General features: G+C 35.0%; 2 protein-coding genes and 1 long non-coding RNA gene across 4 annotated transcripts; 2 read left to right on the forward strand and 1 right to left on the reverse strand.

Moving 5' to 3' along the window:
- Positions 1–240: 240 nt before the first annotated feature.
- Positions 241–1,458, reverse strand: LOC107942963 (uncharacterized). Its single transcript, XM_016876696.2, has 2 exons — positions 906–1,458; positions 241–594 (listed from the first exon to the last, which is right to left on the reverse strand). The coding sequence occupies exons 1-2, from the start codon at positions 1,088–1,090 to the stop codon at positions 438–440; spliced, it is 342 nt and encodes a 113-aa protein (XP_016732185.1). The 5' UTR covers positions 1,091–1,458; the 3' UTR covers positions 241–437.
- Positions 1,459–6,644: 5,186 nt separating this feature from the next.
- LOC107942962 (uncharacterized) lies at positions 6,645–11,617 on the forward strand. Of its 2 annotated transcripts, XR_001695945.1 has the most exons (5): positions 6,672–6,865; positions 7,052–7,277; positions 7,430–7,492; positions 7,577–7,937; positions 11,465–11,617. It is a non-coding gene; the product is annotated as an uncharacterized lncRNA (long non-coding RNA). The 2 variants fall into 2 exon arrangements; XR_001695944.2 differs by having other exon boundaries at positions 6,645–7,277.
- An 8,609-nt stretch (positions 11,618–20,226) lies between these two features.
- On the forward strand, positions 20,227–22,095 carry LOC121208107 (uncharacterized). Its single transcript, XM_041078607.1, has 2 exons — positions 20,227–20,370; positions 20,482–22,095. Exons 1-2 carry the CDS (start codon positions 20,227–20,229, stop codon positions 22,093–22,095), a joined length of 1,758 nt encoding a protein of 585 aa, XP_040934541.1.
- The last annotated feature ends 442 nt before the right edge of the window (positions 22,096–22,537 follow it).

The following is a 22,537-nucleotide window of genomic DNA, read 5'->3' on the forward strand; positions in this document are numbered from 1 at the left end:
AAATCTTTGTTATTTCTTTTTATATTTAGGAGTTTTTCTTCTTATAGATACCCTTAGTACATTTTTCAAATATAGGTGAGTGAAATAAATAAAACTTTAACAGACAATTTTTGTTTCTAAAATTCTCGTTCTTTCTTCTCTGCAATTCTTTCCTTAATATCAAAATTCCAACAGTGCTCTATCGGCCATAGCAACTTTGGTTGTGCAAATAGTATGAAGATTCCATGAAGTCATTAAAGATGAAGATCAACTTATGTGAAGATAAGAGATGGCTCCTTATCGACACTACATTAATCTAGAAGTTATTATTTGCAGCCAATATATGGGGGCTGGTTCATGGGATGTGTACGTGACTAAATTTGCCCGGCCCGTCAAAAAACTCAATAGTGACAACAACCCAAATACAAAACCAAGTCTTGTAGGCCCAAAACTAAAACCTAACACAAAAATACAGCCCAAAACATAAAACAACACAAAAACCCTAATAGCCTAAGGCGCCTCGCCTCCATGTGCGCCCTCGGCACGCACGACTCCCAAGATTCGGCCCCGTTGCACCAAAACGGCCATCTACAATCCTGATGACCCTTGGTGTACCTGCAAAAGAAAGCAAAAAAGGAAACAAAGAAGGACAACAAGAACGAAAGCAGAGAAGCAGAGATAAAAATGCATAAACTTTAATAATAACAGCAAATACACAGTGTTGTAAAGGCTACAAAAGCTAGAATCGACGATGTAAAAGGGACCCTTTTTTTTGTTACACAATTAATCAAAAATTCGAAGCAAAAAGGTGATTTTTCTTTTTCGACTTAACATTTTTGCAACTTTTTCTTGTTTTTTTTCTTTCGCTTTTATTCTTTGGGGACTGTTTACAAAGAAAAAGAAAGGGATAATAGAGAGTGACTCACCTGAGCTTTGAATCGTCGGTATACATCAGAGTTTCTCCTTCGTTAAAACTGAATCTAACAAAAGGGGTGATACTTTCTTTTTGATTCTTTGCGGTTGTAGGTGTTGGATCCTCAAACACAGATCTAAACGGTGTTAAAGAACGAGTAGACCACCCTCCGTCGACCACCGTTTGCTGTGGCTGCATGGCGGCTAGAGTTTGGCTTCTTTAAGGTTCAGATAAATAGGGGGATGGGGCTATGTTTTAGAAACGGAAGCAAAAAATGAAAATAAACAACAGAGATTGGTTTAAATACTGAAACAAAACGGTGCCGTTTTTGCACCAAAGAAATCAGTGTTGAAACCGCGCCGTATTGGACCCGTGACCCGTGACCCGATTCGTCTCCCTTGAGAATCCGCGTGTTTGCGGTGAATGGGATAATTGCGTGATAACCCTTCTGGTCTTGCTGCGCCTCGCAATGTGGCCCTACTTGCTTCTTTTGTTTTTTTTTTTAATTTAGTTGCATATTTTTGCGTTCAGTTCAGATCGGTCCTTTGAAACGATGCGTTTAGAAGGGTGGGAATATTTTCCCAATCCGCCCCTCAATGTGTTAGCGCATTTAAATTGGTCTGCTATTTTGGTTTTATGTCCGAATTTCTCCTTTGATTTTACCTAGATCCCGATTTAGTCCTTTTGTTCTAATTAATAATTAATTAATTAATTTATTTATTTACTTGTTCATATGTTCATTATTCTTTTATCTTATTTGTTTGCTCCTTCGTTTACCTGTTCATATATATATATATATATATATATTATACATTCATATTTTATTATAATCCTTGTGTCCATTTGTTTGTTGTCTTTTCGTTCCTCTTTAAATTTTTGTTTTGTTTTCATTTAATTATTTTATTTATAATTTTGTTATTGTTGCCACTTCAGCATCTATCATTATTACTTCATTGTTATTTATTCCTTTATCCATTTATTATCTTTTTATATATGCATATATATATATATTTAAAAGGAAACTGAATTATTTATACTACCTATTGTTATTATTATTACTCTTATTACAACTATTTATATTTATTTATTTACTTATGTTTTATTACAAATTATACTTTAAATTTCATTTATTGGTTCTTTACTTCCAATATTTTTAAATCATTTCCCTTATATTTATTTATTCATTACCTTATTATTATTCTCCTCACTATTATTTATTTATTCCCTTTTTACTTATTCATATTTATATGTATTATTATTGTTATTTGGTTGTTAATATTACTATGACTATAGTTGTTTTATATTATTGCATTATTATTCCCCATGAACTATGTTTAGATATGATTGCTTATCTTTGTATTATGCTTCAAAATAACTCGTGTCATTTTAAACTTACGTTTGATAAAATTTTTAAGAAACAAAAAAATTTTCGAAGTAAGACAATGTTCTGTATTTAGAAATTCGAGAGATCGTGCCCTAATGTACTGGGTTTCGATTTTCCTTGTTTGATCTAAATGACCGAATAACCTTTTAAAATTAAAATATGTGAGTTTTGAAAATCAAAGGACCAACTTATTCTCGAGGGTCTGAAATGTTGCATTCTAACGTACTGGTTGTGGCATTTTATTACTTCGAGACAAGAAGGTTTTTGGAATCTATTTTGATTTACTCAAGCAAATTTTTCGCATAGATCAACATAAAAAAGGGATCGTATTCTAAATTTTTTTCGAATTTTTAATTTTCAACATTAAGACATTAATTAATCAATTAGGTACCAATTTTGGGTGTTACAAGGATGCTAATCCTTCCTCGTACGTAACCGACTTCCGAACCCATTTTTCTCAAATTTCGTAGACCAAAATCGTTGTTTTAGTAAATCAAAATTTTTTATTAAAATGACCAAATTTCTAGGTGATCCAATAACACCCAAACAAAAGGATTGGTGGCGACTCCCAAAAAAATAGTTTCGACAGGATGCAAACACTGTACTAAGAGCACCCTGTTTAAAGTGAAGAACTTTGTTGAGCACATTTTGTAATTCACCTTTTGAGTGATTTTGTTATTTACGTATGCATTTAATAATGATTTTCTTCTTATTTGGGAGTTCGTTTGATCCATAAACGAATCACCAATAATACGTTATATTATTTAGTTGATGAGATGAGGCGGAAACTTTCAGGATGGAAAGCGAAGACATAGTCGTTGGCTGTTCGTATCACTCTTGCAATGCAGTCGAACTATATTCGTTAAGGGGTTTGTTTTTAAGTAGAAAAAAATAGGCAACTTCATATGGGATCTTCCAATGAGAATAGATGTCTAATCAAATGGGATGAGATCTGTCGAAATCAAGCTAATGATGGTCTAGGCATCAAAAGTTTGGATAAGCAAATAAGGCGTTTTTGATGAAGATTGCTTTTAATCGTCTTCCAGAAAAATCATCTATGCTCGGATACTTCGCACAAAATACAAATGGGTCGGAAATCTTCCTTTGGTTGCTACTAGGTTTTAGAGAGGTGTTTGTGAGGTATGGGAGGAGGTAAGGCAGAATATCATATGGAATGTTGGGGACGGGATGCAAGTAGATTTCTGGAGGGATCAATGGGTGCCAGGCTGCGGTCCCCTATTAAATTACGTCCAGGTCCCTGTACTTTTTCATGAGATGCATGGCACCGTACGTTGCATGGTTAGGAATAGTGGGGAATGGGATTGGGGATTATTCACACATTTAATCCGTTATAACATTGTGCCTCGCGTTGCAGCTATAAAGCCTCCATCGAGTATGGACCAAGATCTGGGGGTTCTTGATGGTCTTGAAGTGGCTTGGTCGATGGGATGCAGGCAACTAGTGTTGGAGGTGGATAACTTAACTGTCGTTAAAGTTCTCAATGCAGAACTGGGGAAGGTGCAACTACTAGTCTTGGAAGAGCTATTCTAAACGTTCTCAGATGTGCATGGAGAGTGGAGGTAGCACATATTTACCGAGAAGCTAACATGGTGGGAGATCTACTGGCGAAGCTAGCAGCTGAGCATGGAGTGGGAGTCCAGATTTTTTCAGAAGCACAGAATGAAACACTGCATCTTCTGCATGAGGACAAGAATGGCAGATCTATAAGCAGGAGTGTTCGTTTGTGATTTTTGGTTGTTCGTTTTTTATCGCATTTAAAAAAAAAAAAACTTCTATGAATAAGGCCTCATAAAAAATAATAATGATTTTTGGTAGTACATATTTCGTCGTACGTGAATTTTATCCCCTTTTTTCTTTTATTTGCGCTTGATATTAATTTAAACTTATTTTCTGGCTGTTTATTCGAATATGTATTTGTGCTGTGATCTCTTAAAATATTTACTATATATTTACAGTTTTAGTTGACAGGATAAATGGATTAATCCCAAAGCAAGTAGAACCATAATTAAACAATAAAGCATCACAAAAGAGAGAATACCTTAATCAACGCGATTTGATTATTATTGTGAAGAATTACAATTACATCAACAATTAGACCATTAAAACACTTAAAACTCAAAACCCAACAAAAACATACAATTTTCTCTAATATCTTACCTGATAAACACTTTTACTATGTATGTAATTCAGGATCAGAATTACAAACTACATATGATGTATGTAAAGTTCTTGCTTTTATTTAGCAGTGGAGGTTAAGGATGGTTTTTAAGGAGCTTTGCAGTAACCAGGAGGAATGGTTCCCGGTGGAACATCACAGCCAAAAGGAGCAGCTTGAGAAGGAGGATCTGGAACAGCTCCAGCAGGCCAAATTTGCATAAAAATCAGGAGTAAAACTACAGTGACGACTTTGCCAATGAGGAACAAATCTTTCATTCTTAAGGATTGTTTAGTGAATTAGTGACAATATATACTTCGCTATACTAGAGCTGATATAAATCTACCAAGGTTGGGGTTTTTGTAGGGTTCTGATATTGTAAAAACTCGCACCATGGCTATGGTTATATAGAAGATGAAGCGGAGTTGATGGCGAATTTACCATGATTTCTTCTTCTTCTTTTTCTTTTTCATTTTATTTAGACCATGTTTACAATTTAGACCGACTATTGCTATGGTTCTAATATCTGGAAATCATAGACTTTGTCAATACCTTATTATAAGAGTAAAATAAAATTTAAAAATTTTTAGAACATAAATTATTTAAAAACTAAGCATATTTTTTAACCATTAATTTTTAACTACAAAATCTTTTTTGAGTTTACTTCCACTTTGTTTCAGTGACTTAAGAAATTTTTGCGAGAATTCTCAGTTTGCGATAGTAAAGCTGATTATGGCAGATTTAAACACAATGAATCAACTAAGATTATATGGTTTTCTAGACGAAAGTTCTAATCCCATGACACCAGAATATAGATAAAAGAGATATAATTTATAGAATAATTGGTGAAACTTTAAGTTTCTATGAACTAATTTATTTATCATGTAAGTGCAGTCTCATTCATCATATTATACTTATAATTTGTTCTTCAACGTGATTGTGAAGTAACGGGTCATGTATGTATATGGATTTTTATGAATGCGCTAGAGATTTTGTTATAAATTTCACAGAAGCAGTGACGAATTTAGGGGTTGGCAAGGGCTCCGACCTCCAAATTTTGTCCAGCCCCTTAAATTTTGTAAAAACATTATTAAGTTCCTTTTAAGTTCTAAATTTTTTATTTATTTTAATATTATAAGTAGTGTTTAAAAAAGACCAATTTTATGTTTGGTCCCAAAATTTTTTTAATTTAATTTCTTTTATAGAATTTATAGTTTTTTATAATAAATTTAATAACATTTTTAGTTTAATTGGATAAACTAATCAAAGTAGTATCTAAGTATTAATTTGGCAAAAGTAAAATTTAATAATTACAACATCTAAGTATAAATTATATCTAAATATTAATTAAGTAAAAATATAAAGTTAAATAATTATAATATCTAATGCAAATTGAACATTTAATGCATTTTATTTTTCGAACCTACTTTAAACTTATATATTTTATAAAAATATCCCGACCTCCTTTATCAACAATTCTAACTTCGTCCCTACATTGAATCAGCCTTACTTCACACTATATAAAAAAATACGTTATTTTAAGAAAAATTAATTATGAAATCGCATTCATGATTAAATATTCTGATATTATATTCAATTATTTATAAAATCGAGATAGAAAACATAAAATATAATATCCGTACACAAATTATTATATCTTCCCCTAAAATTTCTTCATTTGAAAAATCCAAGTCTAAGTAAAAAATGATATTATAAACCGCTGGTTTTGAAATTTCATATAAAATATGTTTCATTATCTAGACCTCTACGAGAGGAAAGGGACAAGATCATTTGTTTATAGTAAGTTCAAGCTTATTTGAACAAATATTAAAGGGGAAACCTAGTAATTTTACGGTAATTTTATTTTATTACTAAGTCCTTATATCATATTCAATAGGCCTATTCAAACATCCACTATACAATAAAAAAATTATAATTTGGATAGTATATATCATCTGTATATATTAATTTTAACTCTAAATTAACTTTTAAAAATGATTAATTAAAATATTTTCTTTTATTTTTTTTTTTGAAAAACTTCACACTAGGCTTTGTATTAAAAAATAAATAAACATACATAGTATAAACCCAAATAGAAACAGAATACCCAATAAACAGCTAAAAAAAGGGCCCAAATCTAAAGTGGCCCAAAAACTAAGTAGAAAAAATAATCAATTTGCCTAATTAATGCTCAGTCAGAAAATACTAAAAATCGTCTTGTCATCTGAATATCATTTCAAATTTTTTCTTTTGACGGTTCAGTTTTTTGGGAAAGTTTGTTCTTTCAAAAAACCGATTCTTCTGCTTTTCTTTACTTTCCTCTCATTTCTCTTCTTCCCCTTCCATTCTCAATCCGGTTCTCGTCTCCAATCCTTCGTTGATTTTCAGCATACCCTGGGACCCTTATTTCCAGGTACATCTCTTCCTTTCTTTTTAGAGTTTTTATTGCCAATATATGCGCAAGGGCGTTTGCAGATCTTAGTATATGTTTGAATATGAAACTTCTAGATCTATTTAATTTCTGTTGAATATCGTATATATATGCTCCAATATGTGAACGATCTTGACTTTTTGTTACACATTTCTTGATTATTCTGAGAGAGCCTCCTTTTATTATAACCTTCGGCCATTCCTATTCCACTCCTACTTGGACCGCTTTCCTACATGTGATTGCTTCAGCTGCAAATGCGAAAGTTACCCCATGATGGATCTCTAAGCAGAAAGTAAGACAACCCATTCTTCGTTTCTGACAACAATCCCTGAGGCAGATTGGTGGTGATTCGCATCATACGCACCATCAAAATTAATTTTTACGAATTCATTAGGTGGATAACTCCATCTTCTTATCTCCTTCCCCTTTACTGGATTTCTCATTTCTAAACCATTTAATTCAGCCATATAGTTGTTGATGAAATCTGCTATTTCCTGACCTGTACTATTTTTCTGCTCATGTATTCTTCTGTTTCTCTCTCCCCAGATAGCCCAAAATTCATAACAGAAGAGGCGGCTCTGGTATGAAGTAAGCTGATCAAAGATCCAGGTAATCCATTGTAAAAAAATCCATGTTAGGATCTAGAATAAAATTTTGAATTTTTAATAGTGTCCAAACTTATATTTGTGACAGGACATTCGCGAAAAATATGGTCGATTGTTTCAGCCATTTCTCCACATCGGGGGCAGCTTGTACTACTAACAAGTTTTCGGTGCTGCATATTAACCCTGTCGGCAAATAGTTCCATGAAATTCTCCATACTGTAACTTTGATTTTATTTGGAAGATTTAGGAGTTAAAGTTTTTTGTAAAAATTCCTGTAATCAATTTGTAAAGCGTAAGCTCTAGGAATTTCATCAAAAGTTTGTAATAGTTTATAGGCACTGCAGACCGAAAACTCGCCTGAATACGCGCCTCTTCAGACAAGTAGATCATTGTGAGGTGTGTATGCTAAAGGTATCCGGAGGATTTTTCCAGCATCTTCCTTTGAAAAGGTATTCTTTATAAGTTCTCTTTTCCATGTTCTCTCATTACTGTTGATCAACTCACTAACCTTGACATCACACATACAATTAACAACTGAAGATAATTTAACATTAACAGCATCTGGAATCCAAGCATTAGCATTGATAGAAATACTTGTACCTGTACCAACCCTCCAACATATTCTTTTTTTCCAAAATACCCTTCACTGCCCATATGCTTTTCCATATATAAGAACTGGTTTTCCCCAATCGAGAATTTAAAAAATATTCATTTGGGAAATATTTTGTTTTAAAAACTCACATAACCAAAGAATCCTGATTAGTAATAATCCTCCACCCTTGCTTAGCTAGTAATGAAATATTGAATTGAGCCAGATTTCTAAAGTCCATTCTCCCTCCTCTTTTGATCGACATATAAATTTCCATTAACACTAGTGTATCCCTTTCCTTCCTTATCCTTTTTGCCACCAGAATTTAGCGAAAATATTTTCTAACTCCTCACATAATAATTTTGGTAGGAGGAAACATATCATAGCATAAGTTGGAATTGCTTGAAGAACAGATTTTATAAAAACCTCATTTTCCCCTTGTGATAGTAACCTTGTACTCCAGCTTTCAATTCTCGACTTAACTTTATCTTTGAGATTCTAAAAAGCTTTCTTCTTTTGTTTGCCTACAACATTAGGGAGTCCTAGATATTTTTCCAAATTTGTGGAGCATCTCATACCTAGTAAACTCAAGATTTCTTCTTTGTCTCTTTCTGCTGTATTTGAGCTATAGAAAATTGTCGATTTGCTAAAATTCACGCATCGACCTGATTGTTCATATTCTTTCAAAATGTCTTTTAAAATTCTTGCCCTTCTATTTGTCGCTTCACCAAATAGTATATAGTCATCTGTAAACAGCAAGTGCGATATTTCTGGTCATTTTCTACTAACCCTCACTCACTTCATCAATCCCTCAGCTATTGCTAATCTTATCAAAGATGAGATTCCCTTACTGCATATTAAAAAAAAAGGGGCTAAGCGGGTCACCCTGACGAAGCCCTCTAGTCGGCTTAAAAACATTTCCTCTTCTCCCATTGATATTCACTGTATAAGAGACTGTAGAGATACATTTCATGATTAATGTCGCCCATTCCATTGTAAATCCCATTTGAAGCATAACTTCCTTTAGAAAAGCCCACTTAACTTATCATAAGCCTTGCTCATATCTAGTTTTACTGCCATAAGCCCTTTTTTCCCAGTCAGTTTTGACGTAGCATATGTAATAGTTTATATGCTATAAGCACATTGTTAGTAATTAATCTTTCGGGAACGAAAGCACTTTGAGCTTTGTCAATACATTTTCCAATGACTTCCTAAAGATGATTTGTAAATGTTTTTGCCATAATTTTGTATAAAACTGTGCATAAGCTGATAGGTCTAAAATTAACAAGACTTGTGGGGTTTGGTACTTTTGGGATAAGTACAATATCTGTAAGGTTTAGAGAGTCAAAATCCCTTCCATCATTCAGAAGTCCCAAGCAAAAAACTTTCAAGAGCTTTACCTACAATGTGCCAAAATCTTTGAAAAAATAAAGCAGGAAATCCATCATAACCTGGTGCTTTAGTGGGCCCTATTCCTTTCAAAGCTGAAAATACCTTTTCTGCCGTAAATGGTACTAGTAAATCTGTATAGATATCAGATGAAATATTAGTATTAATGCCCTTTAGAAGGTGGGATAAATTCCCAATTCCCTTTGACAAAAATAAATTCTAAAAGTAATTTGAAGCGGCCTCATTAATCGCTGATTCATCATAAATTTCCTTCCCTTCATCAGATTCCAGCCTAGTAATAGTGTTAATTTGTCTACGAGCTAAGGCATATTTGTGAAAAAAGGCAAAATTTTTATCTCCTAATTGAAGCCAATTGGCTCGTGCCCTCTATTCCCAAGACATTTCGTCTTTAGCAATCTCCATATTAAGTTGAATTCTAGTATCAATCAGCTTTGCCATTGTGTCATCATCCCTATCGCTTGCCAGTAGATCTTCAAGTTCCTTTGTGAACTTAGTCTTTAACCTATCTCAACCCTGCTTTATTGAGCTTGCCCACCTTATCAAGCTTATCTGCAGCCTTCTAAACTTTTCAATAATAGATTCATTTGATGACTCCCATGATTTTATAATCTCTCGTTCAATAGATGCCTTCATGGTCCACCATGCCTTTAATTTGAATCTTGGAATCCCCTTATAGTTCTTCTCATTATTAGTACTGATAAGTAGGGGATAATGATCTGAAATCGAGTGTGTTAAATGATGAATAATTCCTTTTGGGAAAAGATGCATCCACTTTTCATTCGCCACTCCCCTATCCAGTCGCTCTTTAATATTTATTTTCGGTAGATTCCTCCCTCCCGTGTAAACCAAACCCCTGAATACCCCATGTCCATTAATTAACATTCTTCTAAAACCTCACTTAAAGTTTTCATTCTTTTCTCCTCCTTCGATTAACGTCCACTTTTTTTCAAAAGAATACATTATTTCATTAAAATCACCACATACCAACCATGGGTGGTTTTGATCCTGACCTAACTTCCTTAACAAATTCCACGAGACACTCTTATTATTAACATAAAGTGAATCGTAAAACCCTGTAAAGCTCCACTCTTCATTGAAATTGTCCTCTTTTATCATCACATCAATATGGCTTTTTGAGAAATTGTTTGGACAAACCGTAATACCTGCTTTCTATGCCATACAAATTTCATCTCTAAAACCTTCAACTCCTACATCAATCCCATTTTCAAAACCATATCTCCTAATTTTTTCCATGCGCTTTTCGTCTATTTTGGTCTCCATAAGGAAGACTATTTGGGGTTTATGTTGCTTCAGCAAATACTGAAGCCTTCTCACTGCCCGTGAACTCCCCAATCCACGAACGTTCTAGCAAATGGTTTTCATTGTGCCCGGTCGACTTGCCATTTGGCAGTTGACGATCTATTTTGGTTGGTAATACACCTTTGCTTGAGAATTTTTACCAACAAAATTATGCCTCCTTCGATATGAAAGTCTTGGCCGTCGTACTTCATTCTTTTTGCTTCCTCTTTACAGGATTTTCCTTTGCCATTGTCTTTAATTTCTATATCCTCTGATTTTCTTTTTCTCAATATACTCTCTCCGTTACAAATATCCACCTCTCTTACTACCTCAATTCTCTTCCAACTCGATTTCTTGGTTGGTTTCAAAATTCCTGCGTAATTATTATTTTCCCGATTTGCTTTTTCTTCCACAACTATCTCTTCCTCTTGTATCATCATCCCTTACTCTGTTTCTGTAAATTGTAAACTATCTTGGATTTTTTGGGCCATGTCACTTTTATCCTTCTCTTGAAAATTTAACTCAGGAATCTTCTCTATATCACCTGTATATGAACATTGAGGCTGCACCTTCTTTGAAAAGACATTAAAATTTAAACTCTCCCTTTCAATAAAATTTACTTCTGCTTTTAATGCTAAAGAATAAAGAGGATCATCTCTGATTTTATTTTTTTTACAGGTGTAAAACTGAGGCATTCGATGAGCCCATGCTCCACATTCCATAGTCAAACCAGAATGTTGGTAATTTTTCATATTTAAAAGGGATTCAGGACTTACTTTGATTTTCAGTTGAGACGAAAATACCCCTGCGCAAGGGTTTTTGCACATCTAACTGAACTCTAAGCTGACAGAATTCACCATTAATTGTAGATCTCAGAACGCCTCCAAAAGTAACCCCAATAGCATGCATTAAATCTTTTTTTATCAAATTCTGGTAAACATGGTCCAATTTTAATCCAAAACGGGGATGAATTAAGCCTAATATGACTTATTTCCATCGGTTTATTCAACTGATCAAAGAGCATTAAATTTTTCCGAAACAACCATGATTGCCCCTCCATAACTATCTCCAAATCTTCTTCACTTTCAAACACTATCAAGAATAGATTCTGACCTGCCAGTTGGATTTCAAATTTTTTCCTCACTTTCCATATACTTTTCATCTGTGCCCTAAAACTATCCGGATTATAGGATTTCTTTGTCCATATAGTATAGAGCAGGGTTGGCTTTTCACTTGGTACCACCATTGAGCTTTTAACCAATAATTGAATGAGTTCCTCTGCCAGAAGGGTGATCTCCTCTCCTAAAAAACCGTCGCCACCACCACTTTCCTTCATCCCAAGCCTCAGAAAAAACTGTTTTCGCTAGGATGCTAAGCAAAGCACTCTTGGCTAAAAATCTTTTATACTTAATATTACTAGATTTATATTTTCTTTTAAATTTTAAAATTAGTCTTAACTCAATTGGTATGGGCATTATTGTCAATGCAGGAGAACGTGAATTTGAGTGCACTGAAATGCATTATCTTCTTATTTATGGGTTGGGAAGAGGCTATGGGTAGTTCTAGGTATCGTGTCAAAAAAAAATGAATACGATCCGAATTTATAATAAAATTATTAAAAAAATTAAAATTAGCAGCCTTATTGCATTTAAATATGTAATTTTTATTAATTATTTAAATTTTAAAATTAATTAAACATATTTATTTAAATTTAAATCAACAAAACATATAAAATAAAGTTCATTACTTTAAAACATAATAGATTTTCTTACAACTAAGTGATTAATTTTTTGAACTTTTATATTGATTTTTGTCTTAAATAAAATGAGTTTGTTAAAAATAGTTATGGGACATTTACTATATTTTTATCCCTAACTTATGACAAATGATAGAATAATTATATATCAACTTGAGTTTGAAATTATAGCTTACAAATATTATATCATTAAATTATTTCTACAATTGCAAACCAAATAAAATTATTTGTTCAATTTTTACAATTAAAGATTAGTACAAAATATAATGACAGATATTTATAGTGGTTTTGCAATTAAAGTAGTGAAAATTTTGATCACTTAGTAGCCACTAACAATTAGATGACTTGACAATATAACATCTTATTATATGTTACATGACATTGTCAATATAACAATTAAAGTTATGTCATATGTTACATTATGATTTTTTAAAATTGATTTTTCTAAAAAATAAATTATTTTATTTATCAGAAAAGTTTGCAATTTGTCTTCAGACATTTATGAATTATTAATATTTTGTGTTCACAAACTTATATATTTCAGTTAAAATATCTTAATTAATTAATGTAGTCTGGAATAAGTATTTAAACGATGAATATCATATGCTTCAAGTAATTAGTTTTCATAATTTTGGAAATTTAATGTATTCATCAAATTTTTACATTTATTGTAGTGAATTTTAAAAAAGTTGACAAATGTAATTTTAATCATCAAAGTTTAATAATTAAAATAAAACTTTTTAACATGTCTACAAGGAAGATAATAAAGATGCAGATGTGTTGGTTAAACAGACTTTTGGTTGAGAGATAAGTTTCTACAATTTCTTGCAACCACCTAATCAGATCTTGAATCTTATTCATGATGATTTAGAGAGACTGAATAGACTAATATGATTTTGATGTAATCATTTCTTTTATTTTTATTTACCAAAAAAATAAAATTTTTTAAAAAATTAAGTCATCAAAACTATAATTTATCTTATTTTAATTTGAAAATTGTAATAACAAATGGGAAGCTATGGTTATACCTAGTATCATGTAAGACGTATTGAAAAGTCACTCAGTTCGCTATTTGTTCCAATTAGTTGTCCTAACTATTGTTTCAACATTGATTGAAACTTGACAGTTTAACAAATATATTATAAGAAAATAAAAGCAAAAAAAAAAAAAAGGCACGCAAGGTTTGTTTGGAATAGTTTGTATAATAATCTCATTCGGTGGAATCTTGGGTGAATGATTTTAAAATTCAATTGGCTAAAATTTATCTACCCTTATAATATGGGATAATTGTAACCGAACAAAAAATCTTAACTTTCCAAAAAATACCTAGATACGAAAGAGCAAATAGGTTTGAAAGCTACGAAAAAAGCCTCACACAAGCACTCGAAAACGAATGCCCCGAAGAGCATCAAAGTAGCCTATTTTTAAGCTAGAGTCAATCAACATTTAAACATGATAGAACATAATTTAAAATCAAGCCTTTATCCACAATTTGAATTTTGAAAGCTAGCCTCCAACCCTAAAAAAAAAAGAAATGAAGTCAAATGCTTTAAAAACGATGATAAAGTTTGTTGCCAGTCAAAATTTTCTTACCTTCGTACTCAAAAATAAAATTTTCACTAAAAATCAAATTGATTTAAATTTGAGTCAAAGATAATTTGTTGATAGAAAATTAATCAAAATTAAACATGTCTCAAATGTTAACAAAGTTTACTGCATTTTAACTATCTCAACTTGTTGTCCCAAGTGATGGTCGAACATGTCAAGCAATAATTAAAACAAAAATAGTTAAAGTCCCAACAATCTCATCATTAGCATTATGAAAAAAACTCCTCATTTCAATGTGCAACAAATTATAAACAAAGATTGAGACAGATAAAAATATTATATATGTATATCTATATATACTCTGAAATTAAAGCTTTCATATATATGAAAAAGATCTTCAAAAATTACAAATAGAAGTAAAAATTTAGAAAAAGGTGCATCATAAGCGCAACAAAAATGCAAAGTTTGACCCTTTTTTGCAGCCACAGCAGATGGATCTGGCGCAGCTTTTGTCCCAACATCAGTAGTAATAGAGGCAGAGTGAACAAGATCATTCACCCTGTGAGTTGTAAACAACTTGCTAGAGATCTTGAAAGATTTGGGGGCAGCAAAGAACTTCTTTTTAGAAAACCGCACATTATATTGGTCGGTCAAAATATGATAAACGAAAGAGAAATGGTAAAACTTCTCTAAGTTTCTCTAGATTTAGCATTGTCTACAATTATTTTGTTTAAAGATCATTTTGCCAATATGGAAAGGAATCTTTTTTACCAACCTTGTAAACAAGCTTACCAAACTCCTTGTTAATAGATAATTTGTGCTCAAATGGAAGCCAATTGCGAAGAGCAATCTTTTGAAGGGCACAACACTTCACTAGCAAATGTGCAAGAGAAATAGTTCTACTTCCAGGCCAACAAAATTTCCATACACCATCGATCAACATTGTACAAGCCCATTTTGGCCCGGGCTGAATTACCCAACCCAAAATTAATTCTTTTATAAAAACAATGATCCGTATTTGGAATTTTGAGAAAATCGTGCCCTAACTTATTGAGTTTCGATTTTTCTCGTTTAACCTAAATAACGACATATTCTTTTTAAATCGCAACACGAGTTTTGAATAAAATACTTATTCTCGAAGATAAGAGGTGCTGTGTCCTAACTTACTGGATATGACATATTGTTACTTCGAGATGAGATCTTTGCAAACAAAGGCAATATTCGGTATTTGGAAGTTCGAGATATCGTGCCCTAACTTACCGAGTCTCGATTTTTCTCGTTTACTCTAAATAATCGAATACCGTTTAAAAAAAGAGAGTTAAAATACACAAATTTTAAGTAAAAGGCAAGCTCATTCTCAAAAAGTTTGAGATGTTGTGTCCTAACTTACTGGATGTGACATTTTATCACTTCGAGACGAAAATGTCTTTAACATTCGAGTTTTTTTACAAAAAGGAGGATCGTATTTCAAAGTCTTTTAAGTTTTCAATATTCGACGCTAAGACACTAATTAATCAACTAGGTACCAATTTTTGGGCGTATCGAGGGTGCTAATCATTCCTCGTGCGTAACCGACTCCTAAACTCATTTTCTGATTTTTGTAGACCAAAAATTATCATTTTAGTAAATCTTAACTTTTATTAAAATGATTAATTTGGGGTGACCCGATCCCACCTCCTCAAAAAGGATGGCGACTCCACTGTTCGTTTCCCGTTTTCAAAATCTAAGTCGATTCCCGTTTGTAAAAAAAATGGTTTCGACAGCTTGGCGACTCCACTAGGTACTCCAAATAGGAGAGTCAAGCCACAAGTTGATTAACTTTTGTTTTTTTGTCAAAAATTGAAAATTTGGTTTCGATATACGATCCTTTCATCGCCTTTTATCTGTTTTGTGTTGCGATCTTCATGGTTTATAATTGTTGCATTGGTTTAAATTTTGGTATCTTTTTGCACATTGCATTGCATGATTGGTTGATCTTACCCTTTTAAGTAGGAGTGAAAAACTATTCCTTCGTGAGGTTTTCACCTCCGTGCAGGATAGTGGATCGCTTTCGGGATACATCTGTACCTATGTCTTCGTGAGATTTTCATCCCCGTATAGCCATAGGGAAATGTATTCCCCTGAACTGAACTTGGTCTGTATGAACCTATAATGGGTGAAGATTGAGGAATCTGCTGGTTCAGGTACATTTACTCTAGAACCGAACCCCATATAGCGAGCCTTAAGAGCCCACCCTAGGTAGAGCTACTCTGAAACCCAAGTGGTTACCTGAGCAAGTGTTATGTTTGTTATTCCTTGTTTGCTTTAAACTGCGTATGAAATACTGACTTGATTTGTTTTACTTTGATTGTATTTGCATGGCATTTTCATCACAAAAGGTGTTAATTTACATTCGGTTGCTAAGTAGATAACTTATCATGGAAAAGGGGTTTTTTGATAAAGTAGAGGACAATGCGGCTGTCTGGATATGGGCTGAGACAACACAGCAAGAGAAAGGTGATAGTCTTACCGAGGGGTACGTGTCAGAGTTGTGGGATTTTACTCGGATCAGCGTAACTCAGAATAATCTCCAAGAGGTGAAAGAAATTTGGGGTCAGTGGGATGATGAGATCAAACAACTATTCTATTGTCATTATGGCGATTTACCTTATCTGCTCAATGTCAAGGTAGACAAACACCTGTTTCGAGCCCTCGCCCAATATTTGAATTTTGCTTACAGTTGCTTCACTTTCAAGAAGGTAGATTTGGTACCTACTATAGAAGAGTACACGGCCTTGCTCCATTGCCCAAAAATTCAGGTTGACAGAATTTAGTCCAAAGCTGCCAACGTCCCAGCATTCTCAAAAAGGCTGATGAGCATCACAGGGATGAGCGAACAGTGGGTTACAACCCGGATCAAACAAAAAGGAGATTGTAAGTGCATTCCTTGAAGGAACCTGAGGGATCTCATCTTAGCGCATCCCGATGTGAAGAAGATGGTAGATGTGTTTGCTTTGAGCATTTATGGACTGGTTATCTTCCCCAAAACTTTGGGGCATATAGACGAGGCGGTTTTCGATCTCTTTGACAGGCTTAGTAAAGGAGCCACACCTGTACCTACGATCTTGGCTGAAACTTTCAGATCATTGAATGCTTGTCGAAGAACGAGTGAAGGGAGATTTATTAGGTATGTACAGCTCTTGCTACCTTGGTTCCACAGCTATTTTTGGAAAGTGGAAAAGGTCTCGTATCGCATCTTCTCTGAAAACTACTCTCCACTGAAAGAATTAGTGGCTACGCCGAGACGAGATGATATTACAGAAGAAAATTGGATGACGGTTCTTCAAAATTTACAAGAGGAAGACGTTGAATGGAGAGCCCCTTGGATGGTTCCTGATGAAATATTATATCGATGCAGAGATTTCGATTGGGTTCTCTTGTTAGGAATATAGGGAGCCGTCGGGTATGCTCCTCTGCTTGCATTAAGACAGTACAGATCCAGACAATTTACACCACCAACATACGGGTTAGCTCAGTATCAGTTCGTATTCACGGGAATAATTACGAAAAGAAAGTTCTTGAGATATCAAATGCTTGAAACCAGGCTCGTAGAATGAAAAAGTCGGCTACCAATCCCATGACTACCTCTGAGTATGACCGGTGGTGGGATCAGAGCATTAACGACAGCATCCCTACGTCAAATCAAAGAAACCCTCGATCAATGGAAAAACACTTGAAAGTAATCCCATCTGAGCTAGAAATCATCAGGCAAGATTTCGAGAGAAAGAGTCTGGAACTAGAAAAAAAGGATAAAGTAATTGGAGGAAGAAAAAATGCAGCTGGGGTTAGATGTCGATGTCCAGAAACTAGAAGCTGAAAGACTCAGAAAAGGAAAAAACAAGGCTGAAGAGGATTTAGACAGTTTGAAAACAGACTACAAGAAGTTGTGTAGGTCAATGAGAACCGCTGGGTTAGGAAAAACATCTGAACAGTGGCGACAAGAAGTTAAAGAAGAGAAAAGCAAAGCCAACCAATGGGAAGAAAAATTCTGGAATGCTCAAGCTCAAAAAGGTGCTTTGAAAAGAAGTTTGGTAGAAAGCCAAAAGGAGAAGGAGGGATTAAAGATTCGAGTGTCAGAGTTAGAGAAGTCATTGTATCAGTATCGTACGCGTAACTCTGTAATCGAGTTGAAAGCTAGTCAGAGCAGAATCGAAGAATTAAAAGAGAAGATAGAAGAATTTAAAACAGCCCTACAAAATCGTGAACTTCAGATTGAACTCATTGAGGTAAATAACGAGTAATTGAAGGAGCAACTTCATCAATCTCAAGACCAGGTAAGGAACAGGGATTACATCATAGGCGAAGCTTTGGCTCAAGTGCGAGAAGTGGCTGATCACTTACAAACGTTAGCAATACAGTCCGATATGCTGAATTTAAAATATGAGTCAGAATCGGACCGAGGCCGAGAGCTAGCTTAGCTTCTTAGGCAGGTCAAGGCCTTAAGTATCAGGGCCAAGCCTTATATGTAATCTGTTTTATGTAAAGAAACTTGTTTTCTAGAAAAGTTACTCTAATGAAATCGAATTAGAATCAACGCCTTTTTTTCGCATTTATTGCATTCATGCATCAGCTAAAACTCACAAAAAAAACCCTAAAAATCATGGCAGTTACCTTGGAACATCGTTATGGTACAAGAAGAAAAACAAAAGCAATGGACCAAAGGTTAGAGAGATTGGAACAAATGCAAAAAGAGATGCAGGATCAACTACAAATACGTATGCAAGAACAGCTGGCCAAAATCCAGCAAGATGTGAAGGACCAAATGCTGGAGTTCCAAAAAAGTATAATGGATCAATTAACGCATCTATTGGCTGACGGATTAGAAAAAGGGAAAAGCCCCATGATAAATGCGGGAGATGATAATGAAGATCCTATCTACCCCCTGGGTTTTGCCCCAAAGAACGTTCAGACACAACCTGATATGTACCCAAGAAGGCCATCGGTCACAATTAGGCCCCAACCATTTCAGGCCAGTGTTTCGGTGCCGGTGAACTATCAGGCTGGCTCGGGCTCTAATCCGAGGGATAACTCGACTAACCCTGTTGTCCCCGATCTCGATGAAGTGACAGAAACAAAAAAGACAATGGTAGAACTCTCGAAAGAACTCGAAGAAAAGTGTAGATGGTTAAAAGAAAAATTTAAAGAAATAGAAAGCATCGACTATCGTGGTGGAATCGATGCTAAGGAATTAAGTTTGGTTCCGGACTTGGTACTCCCTCCCAAGTTCAAAACTCCGGAATTTGAGAAGTACAATGGGACTAGCTGTCCCGAAGCTCACATCACTATGTTCTGCAGACGAATGGCAGGCTATGTCAATAATGACTAACTATTGATTCACTGCTTCCAAGAAAGTCTGGTTGGGGCCGCTTTTAGGTGGTACAACCAACTGAGTCGCACGCAGATTAGTTCATGGAAAGATCTAGCACAAGCTTTCATGAAGCAGTAAGGTCATGTGGCGGACATAGCCCCTAATAGAATCACTTTACAGAATATGGAGAAAAAGCATAATTAAAGCTTTAGGCAATATGCCCAATGATGGAGAGAGGTGGCCACACAAGTCCAACCCCCTCTGTTGGAAAAGGAAACCACTATACTCTTCATTAATACCCTGAAGGCACCTTTCATTAACCACATACTGGGTAGCGCAACCAAGAGTTTTTCAGACATAGTAATGTCTGGAGAAATGATAGAACATGCGATAAGGTGTGGGAAAATAAAGGTTGGAGAAAATGCCAAAAGGTCAGCACCGAGAAAGAAAGAGCACGAGGTAAATAATGTGAGCACATATTCGAAATCGATCACCGTAAGCCAACCAAGGTCGACAACCACTGGTCAGCAGGGCTCACCCAGACAAGAGCCCAAAACAAAGCAAAATAGGGAGAAACTCCAATTTACACCCATTCCAATGACGTACAAGGAGTTATACCAACGTTTATTTGATACATATGTCATGTCTCCCTTCTATCTAAAGCCAATGCAACCCCCATACCCTAAATGGTATGACGCAAATGCCTAATACGAATACCATGCGGGAGCCACAAGACACTCGATAGAAAACTGCACCACTTTCAAGAAATTGGTTGAAAGACTCATCAACATGGACATCGTGAAATTTGATGATACATCTAATGCCGAGAATCTATTACCTAACCATGGGGATAAAGGGATAAATGGGATAATCGAGTGTTCAGGGAAAGAAATTAAGATGAATATTGCAGAAGTGAATACCCTGCTGAAAGAAGTATGAAAGAAAATGGCGGAAAGAAGGTTGATAACATAGATTTCAAGGGTCAGACCCCGAGAAGCAAAGAATTATTGCGAGTTCCATAATCAAGAGGATCATGAGATTTAGAAATGCAGCGAATTCAGAGCTTTAGTACAAGGATTGATGGATAATAAGGAGCTAGAATTCTTTGAATATGTCGGGAGTCCAGAAGAAACAGATATGTGTGCCTCAGAAGAGGGGTCGACGAAGGATGTTTACAAAGTCAACCACCCAATGGTTATTATATCACGTCCGAGAATTAATGAAGTCGGGGCACAAGTTGCGCCAAAGGTCATATTCCAGAAGCCCATTACTTTTCCTTATAAAGATAGCAAAAGGGTACCGTGGAACTATAGCTGCAATGTGACGATCCCAGGAGAGGAGATCCCGATTAATGCATCAGAGAAAGGTCAAGATGAGGGTTTTTATACGAGCAGTAGAAGGCGTTATGATACCCCAAATACAAAATTCGAGCATGTTAAAAGAAAATCATTGGCAATTGAACAAAAGAAAGAGAAGCCGGCGGGACTTGAACCGACTGTTAATGAATCAGTGACAGAAAAAGAAGTCAAGGAATTCTTAAAATTTCTAAAGCACAGCGAATATAGTGTCATGGAACAATTGCACAAACAGCCAGCTCGTATATCGATACTGGCCTTACTCTTAAGTTCAGAAACCCATCCCAGTGCATTGATGAAGGTGCTAAATGAAACTTATGTTGCTAACGATATTTCTGTAAACAAACTGAACCTCTTAGTCAACAACATAAGTGTCGACAACTTCATATTCTTCAATGATGATGAAGTATCGCCAGGAGGCAGAGGATCAACTAAGTCTTTGCACATCACGACTCGCTGTAAATGGTATACATTACCGGGGGTATTGATTGACAATGGATCAGCCTTAAATGTTCTACCGTTATCTACGCTGAACAGACTGACTGTAGATAGTTCTCACATGAAGGTCTCCCAAAACATAGTGAGGGCATTCGATGGAACAGAAAGAAAGGTAATGGGCAGAATCGAAATACCCCTTCTAATCGGGCCAAGCACGTACGAGGTAGATTTCCTAGTCATGGACATTAAGCCTTCGTATAATTGCCTACTGGGGAGGCCATGGATACACTTAGTAGGGGCAGTCCCTTCATCGCTACACCAAAATTTGAAATTGGTAACCGAAGGTCGGTTGGTAACGATCAATGCTGAAGAGGACATCATCGCAGCAGTAACCAGTGATGCCCCATATCTAGAGGCAAATGATGAAACAATCGAATGCTCTTTTCAGTCTTTAGAGTTTGTGAATGCGACATTCATTACCGAAGGAAATAGGATTCCAATACCCAGGTTATCTAATACTACAAGAGTGAGATTACGGCTAATTATTGGGAAAGAGGCTCTACCCGGAAGAGGACTCGGGAGATACCTCCACGGAAGGATTAATGCACCAATGATGAAGGACGAACAAGACCGTTTTGGGTTAGGATTTAAGCCAGACACGAAACAAAAAAAGAATGAACTGGAAAAGAAGCAAGAGAGAAGGAGAGCGCGATTAAGCGGGGGTGAAATCGAATGGGAACCAATGATCTTTCCCCATATATCGAAGACTTTTGTGTCTGGAGGAGTCATTCACCCTGAGCGGAGGACGTCGGGAAAGAAAATCGTGGAAAAAATGTTGGAAAATTTGGACATCAACGCCACATAAAAAGAAAGAACTAGAGTAGAGAATTTGTCGGGCATTCGCTTTTATGAGCCGGGAAGTGTTCTAAATAATTGGACTGCTGAAGAGATTCCTGTAGTCTTTAAAACTAACACAGAGTAATGTTCAAAACACATTTATTGCTCTAGGCCTAGGAGTAATAAGAGTCCCTTTTGTGAAATAGGCTTATGTTCAAAATCATTATTTCAATGAAATGCATCCTTTTGTCTTATTCCATGTAAATATTCTTTTATTCTTTCATTCATGATCATACTATACATATCATTTTTTTTAGATTTTCTTGTTCTTTGTATCTTCCTTCGCACCTACAACAAGTCTCCAGATATCAACGATATGAGCGACGTTGCTACTAAATCAGAGTCTCCTTTTGAGCGGGATATGTGTCTAGAGGGATCTCAGGACTTTGAGGATGACAGAGACTGTAACT

Source organism: Gossypium hirsutum, chromosome A10 (assembly GCF_007990345.1).
Source record: "Gossypium hirsutum isolate 1008001.06 chromosome A10, Gossypium_hirsutum_v2.1, whole genome shotgun sequence".
NCBI classification, from domain to species: Eukaryota; Viridiplantae; Streptophyta; class Magnoliopsida; order Malvales; family Malvaceae; genus Gossypium; species Gossypium hirsutum.

Coding starts and splice junctions, on each gene's coding strand:
- LOC121208107 (XM_041078607.1), top strand. CDS start 20,227: ATGGACATCGTGAAATTTGATGATACATCTAATGCCGAGAATCTATTA. Junction 20,371..20,481: donor TGAATACCCTGCTGAAAGAA/GTATGAAAGAAA, acceptor CATGAGATTTAG/AAATGCAGCGAATTCAGAGC.
- LOC107942963 (XM_016876696.2), bottom strand. CDS start 1,090: ATGCAGCCACAGCAAACGGTGGTCGACGGAGGGTGGTCTACTCGTTCT. Junction 595..905: donor ACCGACGATTCAAAGCTCAG/GTGAGTCACTCT, acceptor TTTCTTTTGCAG/GTACACCAAGGGTCATCAGG.